Here is a 19,756-nt window from a genome sequence, read left to right on the forward strand (position 1 = left end):
CGGCCTACACTGTAAGTCGTGGTGGGTGCGGCAGTCTGTGAACCCTCCGTGTTCTCCATGCAGACACTACACTTAGGTTAGTTTCCTCCTTCTCTCCTCCCCCAACATCCCCCATCCCTTATTGCCAGTCTGGACCCGCCTGTCGTCACGTGGCAAGGCCCCACCCACCCAAGGCCGCGGTCTCTACCTGAAGGTCTCACTGTTTACTTGTTTACCAGTCTCAAGTGCACAATTTAAACTGAAGGATCAGGTTCTTTTCAAGGTTTTGTCAACACCTTTCTTTACAACGTTGAAAGAGTTTCTCATTCACATCATTCTAGTTTTCTGTAATCTGTGTTGAGGTCTATAGCGCTCACAGCTGGGTGTGGTTAAGGAATTCAAATTCAGAGATGAATACGTAGAACCCGAAAAAAATCAGGAATGTAGGTCATGGGAAGACAGGTACCCTTTATTTTGACACCATCGAGTCATTCAATATTTTTGGAACAGCCTGGATAACTTTCTATCTCGAAGAGATGAGAAAACGCAATTCACGTAATTGTAAATTCAACAAGTAAACAACAGGGCAAGATGAAATTAAAATTAAGCAGATAACTGGACTCCATTGTATTGCAAAACAAATGCTTATAAATTTAAAAAGCTAAATACAAAAGAAGTCAACAGTTCTAATTTATCTTAAACATGTAATTTAAAGATACAGAAATGGATATAATTAATTGTCCTTTTAAACTCATAATGAAGTGGATCAGTGACTAAATGGATTCATAGATTCTGCTCCAGAGAGCTCCATCAAGCTGTAACTAACGGTAACATGTACCTGTAGGCTGTTTATGACCACCTGCACCTCCACCTGTTTGCAGTTGATCAAAGGAATATGAATTACTTCTGGTTTCCCGTCCCCTTTTCCCAGAAGCAAGTGCTCCCTCCTCCAACTTCCCCCCGCTGTAACTCATGGCGGGTGCGGCAGTCTGTGAACCGTCCGTGTTTTCCAGACTGACACTACACGTGCGGGTGGTCTCCTCCTTCCCTCCTCCCCCAATATCCTCCATCCCTTCCTGCCAGTCTGGACCCGCCTGTCGTCACGCGGCCACCAATTTGTCTCTCACCTGCTGATGGCTGCGTCATGTCGGCGCCCGTGCAAGTGGCTGTCATGTTCAGGTGCACGTTCTCACGCAGGTAACATGCACACGAGCCTCGTCGTCACAGGTGTGCCAGCGACTGTCATCATTGCGCCAGGTGTGGCTGATGGCAAGGTACTGGCGGGGAGACACCGATGTTGAAATCTCTGCAGTTACAAACATTATCTCTTACCGGCCCGCTGCACAGGTCAGGCGTCGGTTCACACAGCCAGGACTTCCTGCCTCACGTTCGATGTTTGTGCAGGTGTGACAAATATGATCGGATAACACAGGTGTGTGTATATATAAATAATACAAAGGCGAGGCATCACACACACACACTATCTTCCCACACCTGGTCATGACAGTTGTTTGTATGTATACTAGCTCATCGATAACAATAAGTGTGTTATTAAATACATATATATATATAAACACAGAGCTCATCATGCTTAGCCCTAAGTGCCCGGCTGTCCAAGCTGACCCCCACTGACCCGCACTGACCCACCGCACGGTTGTGTTGTTGTGTTGTTGTGTTGTTTGTTGTTGATGCAGGAGAGCAGAGCGTCGTGCGGTCAGGTGTCCTGATTCTCCTCTCTTATCGCTCGGCCATTGGCTTACTCGACCACCGGCCTGCGTTACCTGGGCGACTGACAACGCACACCACCAGGGGGCGCCGGTGTGGCGACGGCAAAACAGCTTTGAGTGTCGGTGTCCTACCTGTCGGCCTGCTTGCCTTCTGCGTTCGGGGCAGAAACCGTTCCTCGGATTCTGATACAGGTCAGTAACAAAATGGACAACAATGTCCTTAAGTTATCTCCATTTTTTGCCGTATCATGAAAATAATCCTCTTAGCTATTTATAGACACTAGTTATCGCCGCAGCCGTTGTATTTATGATGATGTCTGGATGGTAGTGAGGTGGCATGCTTCCTGTACCTGATTCTTGTTGTAAATCTTTCTTTTCTGCGGGTGTTGTCATGCTGTGATGTGTGCGTGCTTTTATTCTGATATGGTCTAGTCTGAACGCATATTTTCTATGCACATTCAGTGTTTGTAAATGGTGTTCTAAATAATAGAAAGACTGAGTTTTTTTTTTTTTTTTTTTAGGAAACAGTGTTGCATAAGGACGAGGTATTACACATCTACTTTTTATAAAATGTTAGGGAAAATTATTTGTTGTTTCGAACTACCTGTATAAATGCTAGCCGATCCAGCTTTTTGATGTAAATACAGAGAAAAGTCAGGCCTCGTACTGGCTTTAGCTCCCTAGCGACTGGCTTTCAAACATCTGAATTTCGACTTTCTTTTCAGATCTTAATCTCTGAAGATGATGTTAGTATTTTATATGTCTGTATAGACTATTATTGAGACGACAAGTTGTTTTCTTATATGAAATGTATAAATGTATAAATGAACGAAATGTAGCTTTCAGTAAAGGATGTACTTGTACTGGTTCCACAATGTACATAACCATTATTTATCTCTTTTTTTCTGGTAGTTATGTGTGTACTGATAATTCAAGAAGCAAAGTAAAAGTGCATAACTGTATTATTTCAACTATCATTTACATTATATTCCTAAAGCAGAGAGGAGGGTATGCCAACTGATTTTGAGGCACACTGTTGGATATTGAACTAAAAATAGCTTTTTGCGGATTTTGTAAACCAAATAAAAGACAAAGCGGGGATGGGGAAAATACACAAGTGAGGCAAGCAACTGTGACAGAAAATAAATATGCCTATTCCTACTTAATCCTCTCTCGTACCAACTCTCCCTCCCCCCGCTCTACACACACACACGCACACACACGCACACGCACACACAGACACAGACACACCCTACTGTTGGCCTTTCATCTTAGCCTGCTAGTTGCTCTATCGATTAGGGCTGACTACTGAGAAAGATGTTTTGTTTCTCTGAAGGGTCGCCATTTACGCATGAATTGACTTTCATTTTCGTATTGGCGTAAACACATCCTTTCAATCAACGATTATGGTGTCACTTGCATCTGACTTAATGAAGCATGGAACCCGCCCCAACACACACACATACACATATACACACATATACACATATACACACATGCACCCACACACATATGCACACATGAGTTTGAACATTGGGTGTATTCCTCTAAGGAATCTCATCGTTGTGAAATAGTTGGGATGTCTGAAGAGTTTCAGTTTGAACTGTGTCGGGGGTAAAATCGAAAAATCGAAGAGCGACCGTCTGTCACAAACAGTCCCTTGTCTCCCTGTCCCTGATCTTCACCTTATGAGACTCCGCCTCTCCATGCCTTTCATATTTATTATATCAGTGTTATCCCTCATCTTCTGACATTTGCTCTGCTGTCTGCAGCTTTAAAACTGTGTTTGACTTGTTGGCAGTAAATGCTGCCACCCGCCTGTTCATACAGTTCATTTGTTTAACAGCCGGCACCCAAGTTTTTCTGGCTTAATGTGTTCTTTAATAACGAACTTCTAACCCGATTTGTTTTTTATCTTTATTATTATTATTATTATTATTATTATTATTATTATTATTATTATTATTATATTATTATTATTATTATTATTATATTATTATTATTACTCAAATTGTCAGCAATAAATATAGCCATCGTAAATATGTCAGTGTGTGTACACAGTGTCATGTCACAAAACACAAAGTAAGTCACTATTTAAAATTTCCTTGCAGCACTCTATTGAATAAGAGACAGAGAGAGACAGACAAATAAAGAAAGACACAGAGAGAGATTGTGTGTATGTTTGTTCAAGAAATCTTCTGCTGCCCAGATTGTTTTTCTGTGTACAAGAGGGCAATGAAAGACATATTTTCGCTTGTTCTATTGCAGTGTCGTTTATAAAATGTACACTGTGTCAGTTGTACTGACAGACAAACAGTCGTTGTCACGGCACATTGTTTTTTTCCTCTATCAGGCAGACATTGCGCCCCTTGATGCCAATGAGAGGTCCCGCCAGGATCGATAAGGACAAATCTTTACGATTTCCCTGGTATTGAATAGCTGCTTGTTTCCTCATTCGTGCTAATGGGTGCATGCTGTTGTTCACCTGTACACCTACCCATAATGCATCTGTGTAAGCGTGCATACATGTCCGTGCATATAAACGTACATGCATGCACCCATAAAGGATGCAGATGATAGTTGGGTGTGCAGAGACCTTCAACCCACGAGTCTAGTTATCTTTGTGACAAGCATATTCTCACCACCAGCCAGTCAGACAGACAGACAGACAGATATTCTACTAACCGTTATCTACGTAGAAGAAAAAGTAGTCCACCAGTTCTCCTGCACGAAAGTTTCCTGTTTCAGCATATGGAGTAAGAATACTTGATCCCATGGGTGGGTCAGGCCTCTTATCAAACCATGCCCAGCCAGCAACAGATCGATGCTGTCTTTTGGCAAATGTTCGAATTTCATCGTGACCATGGTTACCAAAAGCAAGCAGAGATAATGTTAACACGTACTGTTGGTCACTGCACATTGTGCTTCAGCAAACACGAAACAGTTTTCAAAATTTTCCTCGGAGGTACAGTTGGGAAGGAAGAATGGCGAAAACAAAGGGAGGATAAGTTGTGAACTAGTCACGTTTATTTTAGGCTTCTCAGGTTACAGTTTGATCATTGTAGTAGCCAATTCCCGGAAATTCAATATTTGCCCCCTTTTTACTCCTCTTCCTCTAAAATAAACTAAAATGAAAAAACAAAGGAAGTAAAACACTACTCTTGCGAGCTGGCATACTTTAATATTTTAAACTCATGTGTGTGTGTCTGTCTGTCTCTGTGTGTGTGTGTCTCTCTCTCTGTGTTTGTGCATTTTAAAGTGCCTAACCACTAACGTGTATCACACATACAGGACCGCAGGTAAACAAATTGCACAATGGGCTAAGTACGCTCTCTCTCTCTCAGACAGACAAGCACAAACACCACGTACCCGGAAGAAGTGGAAGGGTGGTGCAAAAAAAGAAAGAAAGGAAAAGAAAAAGAGAGACAGAAAGAGAGGGTCCTGAGTTTGACAGTAACGTCTTGAGAAACTTAATGAATAAATCATGTTGATTGGCAAACCAAAGCCAAGCCTTACTGTCATGGCGCCAGTATGTCGGCTTCAATCAAAAACAGTCGATAGACCTGGTATTCACTTTCTCTGTTTATTTTAATATTTTAATCCACTTGACTGAAGGTGTGCAATGTCATTATTGTCGCAGCCTTTACTTCATTGTTAACTTAAGCCGCCTCTTTCCGCTTGTAGACTTCTTAAGTGAACACTACTCAAGCCGCCCATGCGGAGAAAGAGCAATGGCGGGGATGTCAGAGATTAAGAACAGTTCCGCAGAGAAAAAAATGGCTGGTCCGAAAAATGTCACAACGACATACATTTATAAGTGAACAAGTTTATAAGGGAGACTGGTGTAAAGTCACCGGGTGGAACTTCATAATGAGAAAGAAATCTCAAAATCGTGTCATCGGTCTCAAGATAATGACAATGAATCGCAAGAAGCCATGTAATGAAAACGAGTCGTCAGTCACGACATAATGAAAATGCATCTTTGGTGTAGCCATGTCTAAACCATCATTTCTAACGATTGAGCTTATCCGAGGGGACTAGTTCTCCATTTCATATCAGAATCGATCGTGCGTGGCGGAAATGAAATTAGTGCGCATGCGGAAATGACCTTAATCCAACTTGAACTTTACAGCGATTGGGTAGCTGCAAAGGACCGGTTATCCGGAAGTCTGTCAGTGCACGTGACCTTTCTGAATGCGTTTGCGACTTTGAGACATGTTTGGCCCAGTCTCCCAGAGAAACGGGGTTCATCTCGCAATCTGTCAACAGTCAGAAGCGATTTTTGTTCCCCCGACACTCTTCTGTCCTCGGCATGACAATGGGCTGTGAGTCTCTCGTGTAGCTTCGATATCTCACGTGCTCGCACGACCCTTCTGCGCATGCGCTGTTTGCTTTAAGCGACGTGTTTGTCCAAAACATGTCTCAGTTTCCGGACGTGTGGCAGGACAAACGCCTTTCCCAGGTCACTTGCGGACAGATTGAAGATAACTCTGAACAGAAGTTATGTTGATGATCAAAGAGCAATGGGAGAGAAAGGTGGATGAAAAACAACTGGAGTTTTCAAGATATACACGTATTTAGAGGTGTCACAGCTTTCAAAGATTTGTGCTTTAAGGGGTATTTTCGGGGTGGGGTAGACAGTAACCGGACTATCTCTTTAACATGTAAGTGAAACATATTATTTTATGTCTATTATTTATCTGAGCAGCTGTAAATCCTAGTACACATCGGCTTCAAGATTTGGGAGTCATAGATGACTTTGTAAAAGAATTTGAAGAACTTTTTTTAGACCAGAAATTGAACTTTCGATAAACAATCGAGAAACAACATCCCAACGGGTGTGAAAAGAAGAAATCTCAACTTTCTGAATTTGTTTTCGGCTTCAATGAAATCAATGACAGGAATAAGGATAAAACACCGACAGTTATCTCACAACGATAGTAGATTTGGTGGGTTAGCTATCTTGATGACGTCACGGTGGTACTACAATATGAAGACAAAGCAATGGAGTGCGGCAATAGCTCGGAGTCGGCAGGAAGCTGCATTCAGTCACGTGTTCTGAGCAACATGGACTGGGCAAAGACAAAGAATTGCAGTTGGTGTGGGTTCAGAGGCCGGCTAATATCGACCACAGCCCCACCACCGAGTGCAGAAGCACACACTTCAGTTGCTAAGAAACTGTCAGAACGGGCGGCTTACCTGTACACGGCATGGGCCAGCCTTTTGAAGATCTTTTATTAAAGAGCACGGCAACTCAAGCAAGAAATAGTCATCAAGACGGATACTGAAGTTTTGAATTAATTCTTCTCAAAATTCTGGATTACAAACGAAATTATTTCCTTGATGTTGGTTATCGGCGCGCGCACATACTAAAAGCAAGCACAAACGACAGTGAGTTAGCATGTCTGTCTGTTTATGTGTCGTTGGAAATACGGTCTGACAAGGATATGATTTTCACATCATTGCGCACTTCACCTTAAATATCAATGCCCGCTTTATGTCGAAACTTTCTATCATACTAGTGTATATCACATCACACAATATATCGTGACTGAAATAAAGTTGAAATGAATGCAGTCTCACATACACAGTAATACAGGGTGTGTAAGCTTGTCTTTGCTTTTCTTTCCAGAAAAAAACATCCGGGACCTTTTTTCCCTTTGCCTCGAAAGGTAAAAAAATAAATAAACTAAAAATTGTGCGGCTCGATTTCATCTTTTTCCCATGAAGTTTGCCTTTCCTGCCTGCCGAGCGCGATCTGTTTGTTGTGGCGACCTCTTAGCAACGCCGCGGGTGGCTTACGTGGAGCAGGGCCTTGCTCTTTAGTTTCCACTTCAATTCCCTGGAGTTTAAAGCAGGCGGGTTGGCTTTTGTTGTCACATTGATTATTTTTATATAAATAAGACGACATTTTCTGCTTTCATCAACGGCTGTTGTCGCTCATGAATGCGTGCAGTTACATAACCACACAACTGGAATCATTATAACTCTGACATAGCGGCTTGCCTCCAACCACGTCCAGCCAGTTATCAGACTGGAACTTAAAGACATTATAGTTTCTTTTAAACTGTGCCTCTTCTGCTTCGATACCTTTTTTCTTCCATATTTGAGTTTAGAAAGGAAAGGTTTTTTTAAAAAAATATTTTTCCTTTCTTTCATGGATCCCTTACCCTGTCGATCTGATTGAGCTGAAGCTATGAAAGTGTTCAGATTATAACAGTTGTTACAGAGTTCTGGTTATTCACTTTCAACTAGTACTAACCTTGATGATTTTTCTGAGATTTCTAGTTGCATCAACGATAAAAGAGCACTTGTAAGTAGTGCACAATAAGTAGTGGAAATATTCTGGCTCTGCCGTTAGTTTGTCTAATAAATTTCAAGTGTTTGAATCACAATGGCTTTATTCAGCCAGAAGAACAAATGTATTCCAGTAACAGTTAATGTGCCAGACATTCCCATAGTACCCTTAGCAACACTTTAAGGAGCTTATCTAGAATATTGAAAAATATTTCTTAGGACGATCACAAGAAGAAAAACGTTTTTCATCTTTATCTTGAAAATAAAGGATTGATTTTAAAATATTTCAGTTTTCTTGGTTAGACATTGTGAATTGTCACTTGTAAGTCATAGGTACACTTTCTAAAATAAATTAGAGCTTAAGGGTCCAAATTGATTCTTATGACTGAGTAAATACAAAGAAACCGGCAAATTATATTACATAACAGTTCAAGAGCAAAATGAGGGATCCAATGGCACATAAAGACCATTATTATGTTTGCTCACTAATAATTCACTATCCATGAAATATATCTTCAATCCCTACTTATTTATAAACTATAACTTATAGTTATTTTTTCAGAACAGGCCTCTGCATAAGTTATAGAGATTTTAAAAATATTAAATATTAAATATTTTTTTTTTTGGTCTTTTTCCAGGAATTTTAGCGAGAGGATTCTGAACAAAAAGGAAAATGAGGACTTCATGCTTACAAGTCTTGTTTGTGTGTAAGTTGGTTTTGCAGTATTTCTTTTGAGTGACCGGTAAACAAACGAAAATTGAAGTGAAACAATGTTTTTAGCATTATTATGATCTCAATGACTGTTTTATACAAATTATTAGTTCATTTTTTCATTGCACCGAGACCAATATTTATTGTATTGGTGTATCTTTTCCAAACCAGCTTTAGAGTATTGTGACAAAAGATTTATGATCTGAACAAAACATTTGCTAACTACTTATCTCTTCACACACATTGTTTTTTTAATACAGGTGTCTTCCTCCAAGCGTTGTCTGGAATACAAGGCACCACCACAAGTATGTAAATTCAGCTTTACTGTATACATCAAGTAATGCTTGTAATATAGATTGAAACAAGAATAAACATAAACACATTTTCAAGCTGTGTAAGGACACACAGTCATTTCAATTTCAACTTTTTGGTAATTCTTTAAACTATAGCAAAACGTTTTTGAACCCGTGGAAAATAGTTTTTGTAAAAGACCGATATTTTCACGATTATGATTTCTTTCTTACATCATGGGATGTTTATAAGGTAGACTAGGATAAGCTGCCTTGCTCGGTAGGTAGGGTAGGAGTGTAAAATACATTTTAGACTGATAATATTTTCTGTCAATAATGTGTTTATCGGGACGGAACCACATCTGTAAGTGGGTATGTGTGTGAAAAAAGATGTCACAGTTGTAATTAAAATATGGACATAGCTTTCTCAATGACTAAAACATACACAATGTAAGCGTGCATGCTTTAAAATCAAGTAAAAAGTTAGAAAACAAAAGTAGTTGACACATTTATTATATTTCTTTTTTTTTTAAAGCAAGAGTTTCTTGAGAAATAAAGATTTTACCCAAATACAAAGGCTAGTTGTTAAGCAGCACACTATAACAACGGGTATATGCCGTGCCCATGGAATTATGGGGAGAAGTAAACAGTCAGGTTAATGATTAAACATTAAGGTGACCTTTGAAGGTCGGTCAGCAAGGTGCTGGTGTAGGCGAGGTTATGAGTTGGTGGCACTCACATGAACTTCATGATCTTGTGAAAATGCTTGGTTTGTTCAGTGAATTCCACAGACACAGACAACACCACCATCAGCAGCCCCGCCAGTGGAGGTTCATTAGATTCAACCCCTACCACAGCTACTACTACTACCACCGCCACCACCACCACTGCTCCTCGAGTAAGTCCATGTCTAGTCACTCGCACCCTGAGCTCAGCTTACAGTTGTTGCTCCCTAAGGATGCTCGCACCAGAACCACGCCAGGACCTACACGCAAACACACAGCTGCTCCATCACATTACAGCAGCTGTAGTGTCACCATGGCAACACGGATGTCATAGTGCCATTGTCACAGGACTCAAACAGACTTGTCATCATAACAGCTAACAATAGCTACGAGTCGTCGTCACAACACAGAAACAGATGAGTTATTATCACAACAGTGAAACGGACGTATCACCACAACACAGAAACAAAGTTGTTATCAGCTATTATCGCAAAAACAAAAAAGGAATATCTCACCATCAAAATTTGTTCGATTGCATCCCCATTCCCACAAAAAACAAAAACAAAGAGCTATTTTATTTCATCAAATGCTAGTTAATTAACATTTGTCCGCCAGAAGAATAGCACATCAGCTAGTAAATCACTAATAATGATGATGAGAACGATAATGACGATAACATTGACGACGATGACGATGATGATTGTGGTGATGATAATACTGGCCACTGAGAGAGAGAGAGGTAGGGTCGTTCAGTCTGCTGCTAACATATTTGTGTTCAATCTCAGAAGTGTTACAGCTTCTCCAACTGCGACTCAGCGTCAACCTGCGGCACCAACTCCGTAAACTGCTTCAACAACTCCTGCCAGGTACAGTCGTTTAGTAGTTATTCTTATTAAACTTTATTTTTTCCATTTAAATCCTGTTGATGAATTAACTTACATTCCCATCCATCACCTAGCACAATTACTATGACTACAAGTACACAGGCACCATTCCATTGCACAGAATAGAAATATTGATGATAACATTCTTCTCTGTCTTTACATGATAAGTGTTGGATGTTGTGAGGGTAAGGGGTGTGTGGTTCCTATGTGTGGCATCACCATGCAGTTGGTATAGATGTGATTTTGCTTGGAGCTTTCAACCAAGGGGACTCCAGCAAGAAGCCACCCTGTCTTGGGTTAATTTACACGCGTATAGAAGTATCCATCTGTAAAAATGAGATGACATTGTCAATATTATGCGATGTGCCACTTGTATTGAGCAAAACAAAATCCATAAAAGACTAACCTGTGTGCTCAAGGAAAATCCTTGGAAATAGAGCATAAAGTATCACAAAAACATATTCTTGTAGTATTTTATGATAAAAATTTTATTTCAATCACACCTGGATTTGTCAAGAAAACAGGAAATATTTCTAAAAATAGCGTCGTGTGCATGACCCGAATTCAAAGAAGAAAGATGCGATACTCTGTAAAAATAAAGCAAACCAAGATATTGTTGCTGATTAAGATTGTTGATGAAGTTAGTTTGTCATTTCCTAAAGATGATGGCAACAGACTCCAGTGGAGTAACTTTGTTCAGACATCTGTATATACACATCTCTGCTTTGCTCAAACCTGCCGTGTGACTTCGTCTTCACACTGTACTCAAGAATGCTCAAAACATTTTAAAATCAGTTGTTATCCAGTCATTTATGCAGTACAGGCAAGTCTACGACTTTCAGATCATCTTCCTACACCAGTGCCAACTGGACAAAAGCACGAGATGCTAAAACAACTATGACTGCTGGTAACAAGCTTAAGAAACATCAAGCACCAGATGTACAACATTGGCGGTTTATACACCTCCTGGTCCACAAGTAGCATAGTGCTACAGTCACACAGTTGTTGAACGACTTCCTATACATGTCCGTGCTCTTATCTTTGTCCTGTCCAATGCTGAAACCAACTGACAGGGTGAGGGCATCATTGATGTGCTGCTCCAAGCAACTAAAATAGAATTGAATGTGATAAACTTATGAGAAGCTTAAACGGGAACATGTGCGAGTAGGTGAAAAGATTTATTCGGAAAATTAATGAAAAGTTGTTAATAATATTTGTTGTAATAAGGCGCCCAGGTTTATTACGGAAAATGTAAGAAACAATGATGGACCTGAGCAAAAGCAATGAATATTGAGAATGAAGGACAGGTGTACAAACACCAAAGCGTCTGAAGGTCGGGCGCCATTTGTGTTTCAGATCACACGCAAGACGACCGGAGGTAGCGTTAACATCACAGCAGAATGTTCACCATATGACTGCTCGGTGACCACCACCACAGCCACTACGACCACCACCACCACAGCCACTACGACGACCACGACGTCGGCCTCGTCCACAACTACTACAGCGAAACCTACTACGGAATACCAATGCTGTAGTACAGATAACTGTAACTCTGTGTCTTATCTGAACACCGCACCTGAGTTTCTACCTGGCTACCTGTCTCTAATCATTGCCGCCGGCTATGGCCTTCTGAGAATGATGTAGTCTGCACATGGTCTTTCTCTTTGCAGCTGATACATTTGTTCTGCATTTATTTACTTATTTACTTGTTTACAGTCTTCTCCTTTGCCTAGCTCCACAACATGCAAGCCAACCATGCACAGGTGAATGCCTTCACGACTAGCAAAATATTACAAAACAGATGGCGCTTCTGCAGCAGACTATGCTAAAAAATGTCGACTCTTTCTATTTTCTTGGTCGATTTCTTAAAACATCGTATTTGAGAGACTTTGAGAGGAAGGTTTGTGTGCGCGATGCACCCAGAGATTCGTTGGTATGTGGTTTTTTTCAACCAACACAACAGTTTATGTGTTCTGTCACCTCGAATGTTTTCAATACAACACACAAACACTGCTTTCCTCCAATTTCTTGATGGTCCTCTGATAGGTTGTTTGTTTTGTTTAATTGTTTCAATTACACCTCTTCAGTCTTTCGTGATTAGACATAAAGTTTAGAAGAGAAACAGTTTTCAAACAACTATATATAGAGAATGAAGCGGTTATCATGAGTTGTTTTTACAACTGCGCCGGTAATGCAGAGTTTAAATCTTCTCCACTTCTCTTTTTTTCTTTTCTTTTTTTTTTTTTTTAAAAAAAAGATTTAAAGTGTTATTACAGGCTAAGAAAAAATAATTTCAAAATTGAATTCTGGGATGCTAATATTACACGCGCTTACAAACAAACTGTTGCAACGTGTGTTGCTAGTGGAGCAACATGTCATTTTGGCCAAACTGAGGAAGCTAGGACTGACAAGACACACAGACATAAATACACACAAACACTTACATACGAACATGCAGACACATCCATGTAGACATCAACCTTGTCATTGTCAATGACGTTGATGACGCGCATAAACCTCTGATGACATCAGCCTTGTGCGCCGAGACACAGACGACAGTGATGATTACTATCGGACATACATCAACAATAAAATCAGTATTCCTCCTGTAAGAGAATAGGACTGATTATAAAAAGAACAGATGAGCGGATACTTTTCATGAAGTCTACAGAATGCGGGTTTGTTTTCCAAATGACTGAGTTCGGATAGAAAGAATTAGTTTTCAAAATCTGGGTGAGTAGCCCCATGTTAAGTCTCGAAAACAATTTTTCACACTTCAATGGGTTCGAGAAAAGTTCAGAGTATGACATGAAAAGAAATGGGTTACTTATCCAGATTTTTGGAAATGTCCTTTGCTCTCCTGGTCATTTGAAAAAAGTCGATTTTGTAGATGTTCTGCACTTTGTTGTTCTGTGTGGACTTAGGCACAAGTCAGCTGAATGCCATGTTTGCTCTTCGCTTGTAGCCTGTTGTTTGTTTAGCTTTTTGTTCTCTCTTTCTAACACAATAGCTTAAATAATAAAGCATTGAAATCTGACCACTGTCTCTAAACACATTGGATGCTCTTTTATCGGAAACTGTAATAAGATTGTTGATAGTTTTGCACTTAATTTGGATTATTGTTTGATTTTTTCACTATTTTTCATGTTAGTGTCAGCAGGTCGCCTGTATGTTATATCACAACACATTGCTTTGATATTGCTTGAATCTGTTTGTGACGTAGTTACATGTGAACTTAGTATATGCAGATAAACATATTGTTTACACTTATTAGCTTTAGTAGAGAAATTGAGATACTTGGTGTACAGAGAATGAATACAAGAAGAAAAGAGGCAGGTATAATTTATCGAATGAACTGATAAGATTTTCGTTACTCGAGTGATTATTGTATCAAGGAAGCTAATCTATGTTTTAATATTTTATATTCGGTGTATTGGTGTTTTTGTTTTTTCTAATGGACTAAATTTGCAGTTGTTAAGGACCTTTATAATCGGGTAAGCATTCGATCAGGTTTGGCAAAGTCGTTTGGGGAGTTCACAGGAAACTAAGTTTTTGGGGCAAATGTTCTGAACATGTGAATTTGGGTCAACATGTTAAATCCAGATTTGTTTGTTAATACAAAGTGACTTGGGAACAGTTCAGATGTCTGACCTTTCAGACCTTTGGCCGGTTTAGAACAGACTTTATATGTGTGACTTAAAAAATTTACTTTCTTTGGTAGAAGTTCTTTGAATTTGACGAGTTTTACGAAGCTTCTTAATAAATAAAATCATGCGTGAAAAAAGAGCACTGTTTATAAATATGACTTGTTGTACAAAACAGTTATAGATTGGGTGTACTTGCACTGTTTGTCAGAAACATTTTGCACATTTGGTCAAAATCAACTATTGGGAAGATGAAATATATTTTCCCATAAATAGTTCTAGGCACGCAGCTATTGCCGTCCTTATATATTTATGAAAAATTGCCTTTTCTTTAAAACAGACATCTCAGTATCACTTGAGTAGAAAGAAACTTGAGGTTGTTGTAACTTATTGATATGTTCGATCAAAGAATTACAGTCCTGGCTCGTTTTCTCGCCATCAACACAAATGTTAGACGAGCGTGGCGACATAACGAGGGTACAGAAAAAAATATCTGATGTAAATTTGGGGAAATCATTTCTGTAACAAAGTTGGTGAGTTTGGCGAGACAAGAAGCTGAGACTGTATTTAAAATGTATTTCTAATGCCTCACTGTAGTGTCACCAACTAAATTGTGATTTGCATTTTTGACAATGCAGTGATTTTGTACTCGAGGAAAGAAATTACAAACCACAGCTTTGTTGGTTCACCAACAATTATTTTTGATTGAATTCCGTCCTCAAAATGTTCTCTGAATAATGAAATAAATTTGTAGACGTACAAACGTATTGAATTTTGTGGTGTGTTACATGTAAAGTATACAAAGTATCGCATGTCTGCTAAAATGTTATGATCACAAGTTAACTCTCATTTATTGTTTAATCACGAGTAAGTTACATTATACTTTATGCTAATTTCTCTGTCTCCCAGGTTATCTAATTTTTTTTTTGCCTGAAATTTACCTGTTACTGAGACATGTATGTGCAATGACTGTAAATACAAAGATGTTCTGAAACATGCACTTGTTCAACTGCGACCAAAAAAAAAAACTACGAAGTTATAAAATTAAATAATTATTACAAATTGTAACATAAATAATTAAAGAAAAATAAATGTTCAATACGATGCAATTAAGACAACAAAATTGTAATATTATTAATTAAATGTTACATTAAAATATAAATTTTAAAGATGTAATTTTAAATAATTGCGCCTGAATGCAGCGAATGTTTGATGAAAGGGAGATAACTTCCTAGAGTGAGGAAGCCATAAGAGGGTTGAGATAGAAAGGACAGAAATTAAAAAAAAAATACTGAAAACATTAGAGGAGTGCTCTGATTATAAGGAGCAGGGTTTCTGGTCTCGAAGAAAAGAACTTTTCATGGAGAACATACTGAACTGTTTTACACGCCATAACAGGTGAAGAATCATGTAGAAGAAAGTCTGCCTCAAAAAGAAATAAAATAAATGAAGTAAATTTTAAATAAAAATTTTATTTACATTAAAGAAATTAAAAATACTGTTCTGCTCAGAAAAATCTTTATTTAAAATCATTGAAAGACATTCATGATTTTTTGTTTGTTTTGAAAAACGGATATTTACTTAAGGGGAGCGAAGACAGGCAGACAAGTGTTGGGACCTCCCCTGAAATAGCAGCAGTAGCCATGTTTGTCTTGCACCCTAAGGTCCAGCTCCCCCAGTAGTCTACGTGAATGTTGAGACAACTTCAGGTTACCAGGCAACCGAGGCACGGAGGGCACCGTGGAGGGGAGGTCACACTGGCAGACCAGCGACGAGCAGCAGACGGGATTACCTGAGAAGGGAAAGGAAGGACATGGCAGCAGCGCCCGGCAGGTGTCGCGCAGTCCTGCGGAAATGCCGCTGGTGAAGCTGCTGAAGAAGGCTGTAGACAGAGGCAGGAGGGTAGAGGAGGGAGCGTTCTTGCCATCCTGGTCAGCAGTTCTTGCCGATGTGTAGAGAGGTGAGGAGGAGACGGAGGACACCTGACCCCGCTTTGTCATTTTGCGCCACTTGGCCCGGCGGTTTTGAAACCAGACCTGTTATAGTTTAGTCTGTTTCTATTAACCAGACAGGTTACAGGTTACAGTCATTTTCGATTAACCATACCTTTTTTAGGTTACAATCATTCATGAAGTTCACATGTATGTGAGAGAAGGTGTAGGTGTGCGTCTTGTGTGGGCATTATGTTGTGTATATATATATATATGTGTGTGCTCATATTATGTGTGAATATGTGGTTGGGCTTGTAAACAAAAGAATAATTTGTCTTGGACTTCTTCTGACAGACAATAAAGTTCGTTGCCCAGTATACGTCACAGCTATGCATGACAATCACAGCCAATGATGACAAACGCAAAAGAATGAGAAAAGTAAATAAACTAAAAGAAAGACGTGCAGCTGATCCAGAGATTCGTAAATCTTTCTTTGTAGGAACCAGAATACAAATAATTGTTGTAATTAGTTTGAATTATAAGTATGAGATTTTTATGGGGGCCAAAACATCCAAATGTCGCTAACAGCCACCCTCTTCCCAAAAAATATTATATGACAAAACTTCAGCACTTAGCTTTCTAAGTCATCTTGAGGAGAAAATGAACTTTCTTTGTGCTTGAGAACCAGACCAGGGGTAAGTACAAGAAAATAACGAGTTATTGTCATCGCCTTTTCACTGACAACAAGAAGCCAACAATTTATTTGCACTAAGGAGTGAGAACACGATACTCCACATCTTCTCTATGCTTTCCATCCCTCATATATTTATATTTCTTTCTTTTCACTTTTCATCGAAAATTCTACAGCGTTACACGCAAAGGATATCCATCATCGGAATGAAAGACAAAGTCAGAAAAAGAAGAGAAAAGACGAAGTGAGCGCCTAGTCACCTGCACTCTGGCCTCTGTGAGCTGCAGCCTGTAGGCCAGGGCTTCCCGGGTGTAGACATCCGGGTAGTGGGTGACGAGGAATGCTCGCTCCAGCTGCGAGATCTGCCACGTGGTGAAGTTCGTCCTGTGTCTGGGACGGGAGGCGCCTGCAGGAGTGTATGGCACTACAATAAGCTGGTGGGACAGGAAAATACTTTCCTAAATGGTGAAAACACAGAAGGGGTGTCATGCTAGCCAGTGATTTGTTCAGAAAGAGATTATGCTAGCAAGTATTGTGTATTCGTAGTTATTTGCTGTCTACCAAATTTAATTGAGTTTTATTTGTAAAGATACCCTGACTTTGGGTGGGTAGCGGTACTCAGTAAGTTCTCTACCCTCTCTTCTTCTACTTAATTTTTTTTTTTTCTCTTCCACCTCATCCTCCTCATTATCACCATTAAAGGGAGACAATATTTCACAGTGGGCAGATGCAAAAGTGCTACTTGCGTGATCTTATTCAGAATCATCTACAAACATGAGTTATGAAGACAATAAACTCAAAAATCTCATAGTTCAATAAAGCTTAACAAATTGAAAGAAAACACCGACAGTTATGCAGCTAGAACTCAAAAGCAACTGACATAAACAGCTAAACATTCAGCTAAATAGATTGAAATAAATAAACACACACAGAGGCATAACGGATCAAAAGATATTGTATTAGACAGCAGCTTAACCACCAATAAATGGACAGAAAAATTATATAGGAATATGTTAATAATATGACACAGACTGTTTTAAATTTAAATCAATTATTTTCTTTGTTAGTATGGAAGTACAATCAAGATATATTTAAAGAAAGAAATAAACTTACAAGCTAATAAAGAAAAGAAAAATATTTAGCAAGATACTCTAATTAATTATCTTACCCTTTTCTCTGTTCGTTTTGGGGACAATGGTTCCAGGTACCTGTAGGTCTGTGTTTGAAGCTGGTTGCTCGTCAGCAAGAATTCTGTCCATCCCAAACGACAACACAGGTGTTTTGAGATCAGGAACACTCTGATATGACTCCATACCTAGCAGTCTTTATACTTCCACAACTTCAAAACCTTGTCATGAGTCCATTTAGCCAGGAGTTTCTTTTAAAAGGCAGCTCTGGCGATAACTTAGGAACTGTGGGAAGCTTGATATCCCATCTTGCAGCCGTCCACTGGGTGCCAGAGACTACCTGCAGGCTCTGCAAGAACCACAACCCCCGTCTTTTGCCTTAAGTAACCTCCCCGCTTCATCTTATCTACTGAGGCAGTGGTCGGCTTGCGGATTATGACCAATTTGTTCCACTTTAATTTCATCAAACGTCGTTGACAGCAATTTGCTTTATTTACCAACGGCTGTCGCTTCATGCTTTAGCTACATGGGCGAGTAACTCGTGTTTTGTTTTCTCCCCTTGCTGACTATCCCGCATCCGTATCTTGGCTGGGCAGCGTCATTGTACGTGAGAGAAGGGTTGTCTTTCGTTGTAATAATGGTTCTTATGTAAGTCTTAGGTTTTAAAAAATATTTTGTATATGTAGTTGAAATGTATGTTAATATTAAAAAATGGATAGTATTTTAGTAGATTTGTTTTTCTTTTTTTGCCGACAAACATGGCATCAATGCTCTGATTCTTCTATCTTAAACCTTTCGAAAAACAAATCCAGATACACTTTGTCACTTTCCTAGGGAGTCAGCCAGGGCTTCTGCTTACGCCAAAAATTGCGTACAGTACGCATTAAAAGTTCGGAGGACCCCTTCAATTTTCGTCAATGGGGTCCCCTTCAAATTTGGGCGAAGAACAGGGATCCCTTAAAAATCTGAAGAAGGGGTCCCTGGGACCCCAAAGAATTTAGCTTTAGCAGAAGCCCTGGTCAGCCATTCAAAAAAATCGTAGCGATTAATTAAAAATATGTGTGATTTATTGAGAGACTTTATAACTTCATATGTCAGAGTACCTGCACTAAATATGCTTTGGTTGATATGCTGCTTTTAAGTTCATTTGACTGTCTTGTAACCGGTCACCTAGCTGTGCACCAAACTGATGTTTTTTTTAAAATTTAAATTCCTACAACAACCCTTGTCTACACTCTCTTTAGTCTTGCTTTCCCATTGCTTAAAAAACATTGTCGGTATTATTTATTTATCTGCTTCATAACTTATTTTAAAAATAGTCACATAATTAAATTTATTTTGGAGACTTAAAACAATTTTGCGTCAGGGAGAAATAATTTTGAAATAAACCAGCAATTGTCTTCCTGTTTAAATTGTACGATATACATTTGCGTGTACGAATTCCGACACTGAAATAAACAAATTACAAACAATAAAAACAGGTAAAATATTTCCCTTCAACATTTAGATAAAGTTTTGAAACTGAACAAAACTTACAAATAAAAAGACCTGCTAAAGGTATAGGAATACGGATACCCATACGGATTTCGTAAACTTTCCGCGAAGTCGCCGTTGCTCTCCGGACGAAGGAAGATTGGCCTGAACCAGGCAGCAACAAACCTCCTCTAACGATCGACTGTTGCAAGAGTTCCCAGCCTCAAAGAATTCATCTTCATCTTTCTTCCATGCCGGACCAGCGCCTTGTTG

At 39.4% G+C, this 19,756-nt stretch overlaps 2 protein-coding genes across 4 annotated transcripts; one reads left to right on the forward strand and one right to left on the reverse strand.

Moving 5' to 3' along the window:
• The first annotated feature begins 1,254 nt into the window (after positions 1-1,254).
• LOC112569670 (cell wall protein DAN4-like) lies at positions 1,255-15,025 on the forward strand. Of its 3 annotated transcripts, none has more exons than XM_025247547.1 (7): positions 1,255-1,411; positions 1,674-1,898; positions 8,642-8,710; positions 8,976-9,020; positions 9,785-9,903; positions 10,516-10,596; positions 11,971-15,025. In XM_025247547.1, the coding sequence occupies exons 3-7, from the start codon at positions 8,677-8,679 to the stop codon at positions 12,259-12,261; spliced, it is 570 nt and encodes a 189-aa protein (XP_025103332.1). In that variant the 5' UTR covers positions 1,255-1,411; positions 1,674-1,898; positions 8,642-8,676; the 3' UTR covers positions 12,262-15,025. The 3 variants fall into 3 exon arrangements, with proteins under 3 accessions (XP_025103332.1, XP_025103340.1, XP_025103349.1); XM_025247555.1 differs by having other exon boundaries at positions 1,260-1,383; XM_025247564.1 differs by lacking the exons at positions 1,255-1,411; positions 1,674-1,898 and adding an exon at positions 7,387-7,564.
• A 752-nt stretch (positions 15,026-15,777) lies between these two features.
• LOC112570945 (paired box protein Pax-6-like) lies at positions 15,778-18,520 on the reverse strand. Its single transcript, XM_025249699.1, has 3 exons — positions 18,052-18,520; positions 17,144-17,289; positions 15,778-16,297 (listed from the first exon to the last, which is right to left on the reverse strand). Exons 1-3 carry the CDS (start codon positions 18,194-18,196, stop codon positions 15,839-15,841), a joined length of 750 nt encoding a protein of 249 aa, XP_025105484.1. The 5' UTR covers positions 18,197-18,520; the 3' UTR covers positions 15,778-15,838.
• Between the last annotated feature and the right edge of the window lie 1,236 nt (positions 18,521-19,756).

This window comes from Pomacea canaliculata, linkage group LG1 (genome assembly GCF_003073045.1).
Source record: "Pomacea canaliculata isolate SZHN2017 linkage group LG1, ASM307304v1, whole genome shotgun sequence".
Lineage (NCBI taxonomy): Eukaryota > Metazoa > Mollusca > Gastropoda > Architaenioglossa > Ampullariidae > Pomacea > Pomacea canaliculata.

What these genes read in the sequence shown, in the direction of transcription:
- LOC112569670 (XM_025247547.1), top strand. Translation starts at nt 8,677, where the DNA reads ATGAGGACTTCATGCTTACAAGTCTTGTTTGTGT. An exon ending in CTTACAAGTCTTGTTTGTGT is followed by an intron (nt 8,711 to 8,975) that starts GTAAGTTGGTTT and finishes TTTTTAATACAG; the next exon opens with GTGTCTTCCTCCAAGCGTTG. An exon ending in CCACCACCACTGCTCCTCGA is followed by an intron (nt 9,904 to 10,515) that starts GTAAGTCCATGT and finishes GTTCAATCTCAG; the next exon opens with AAGTGTTACAGCTTCTCCAA.
- LOC112570945 (XM_025249699.1), bottom strand. Translation starts at nt 18,196, where the DNA reads ATGGAGTCATATCAGAGTGTTCCTGATCTCAAAACACCTGTGTTGTCG. An exon ending in CAAAACGAACAGAGAAAAGG is followed by an intron (nt 17,290 to 18,051) that starts GTAAGATAATTA and finishes ACACTCCTGCAG; the next exon opens with GCGCCTCCCGTCCCAGACAC. An exon ending in TCACAGAGGCCAGAGTGCAG is followed by an intron (nt 16,298 to 17,143) that starts GTGACTAGGCGC and finishes AAACTATAACAG; the next exon opens with GTCTGGTTTCAAAACCGCCG.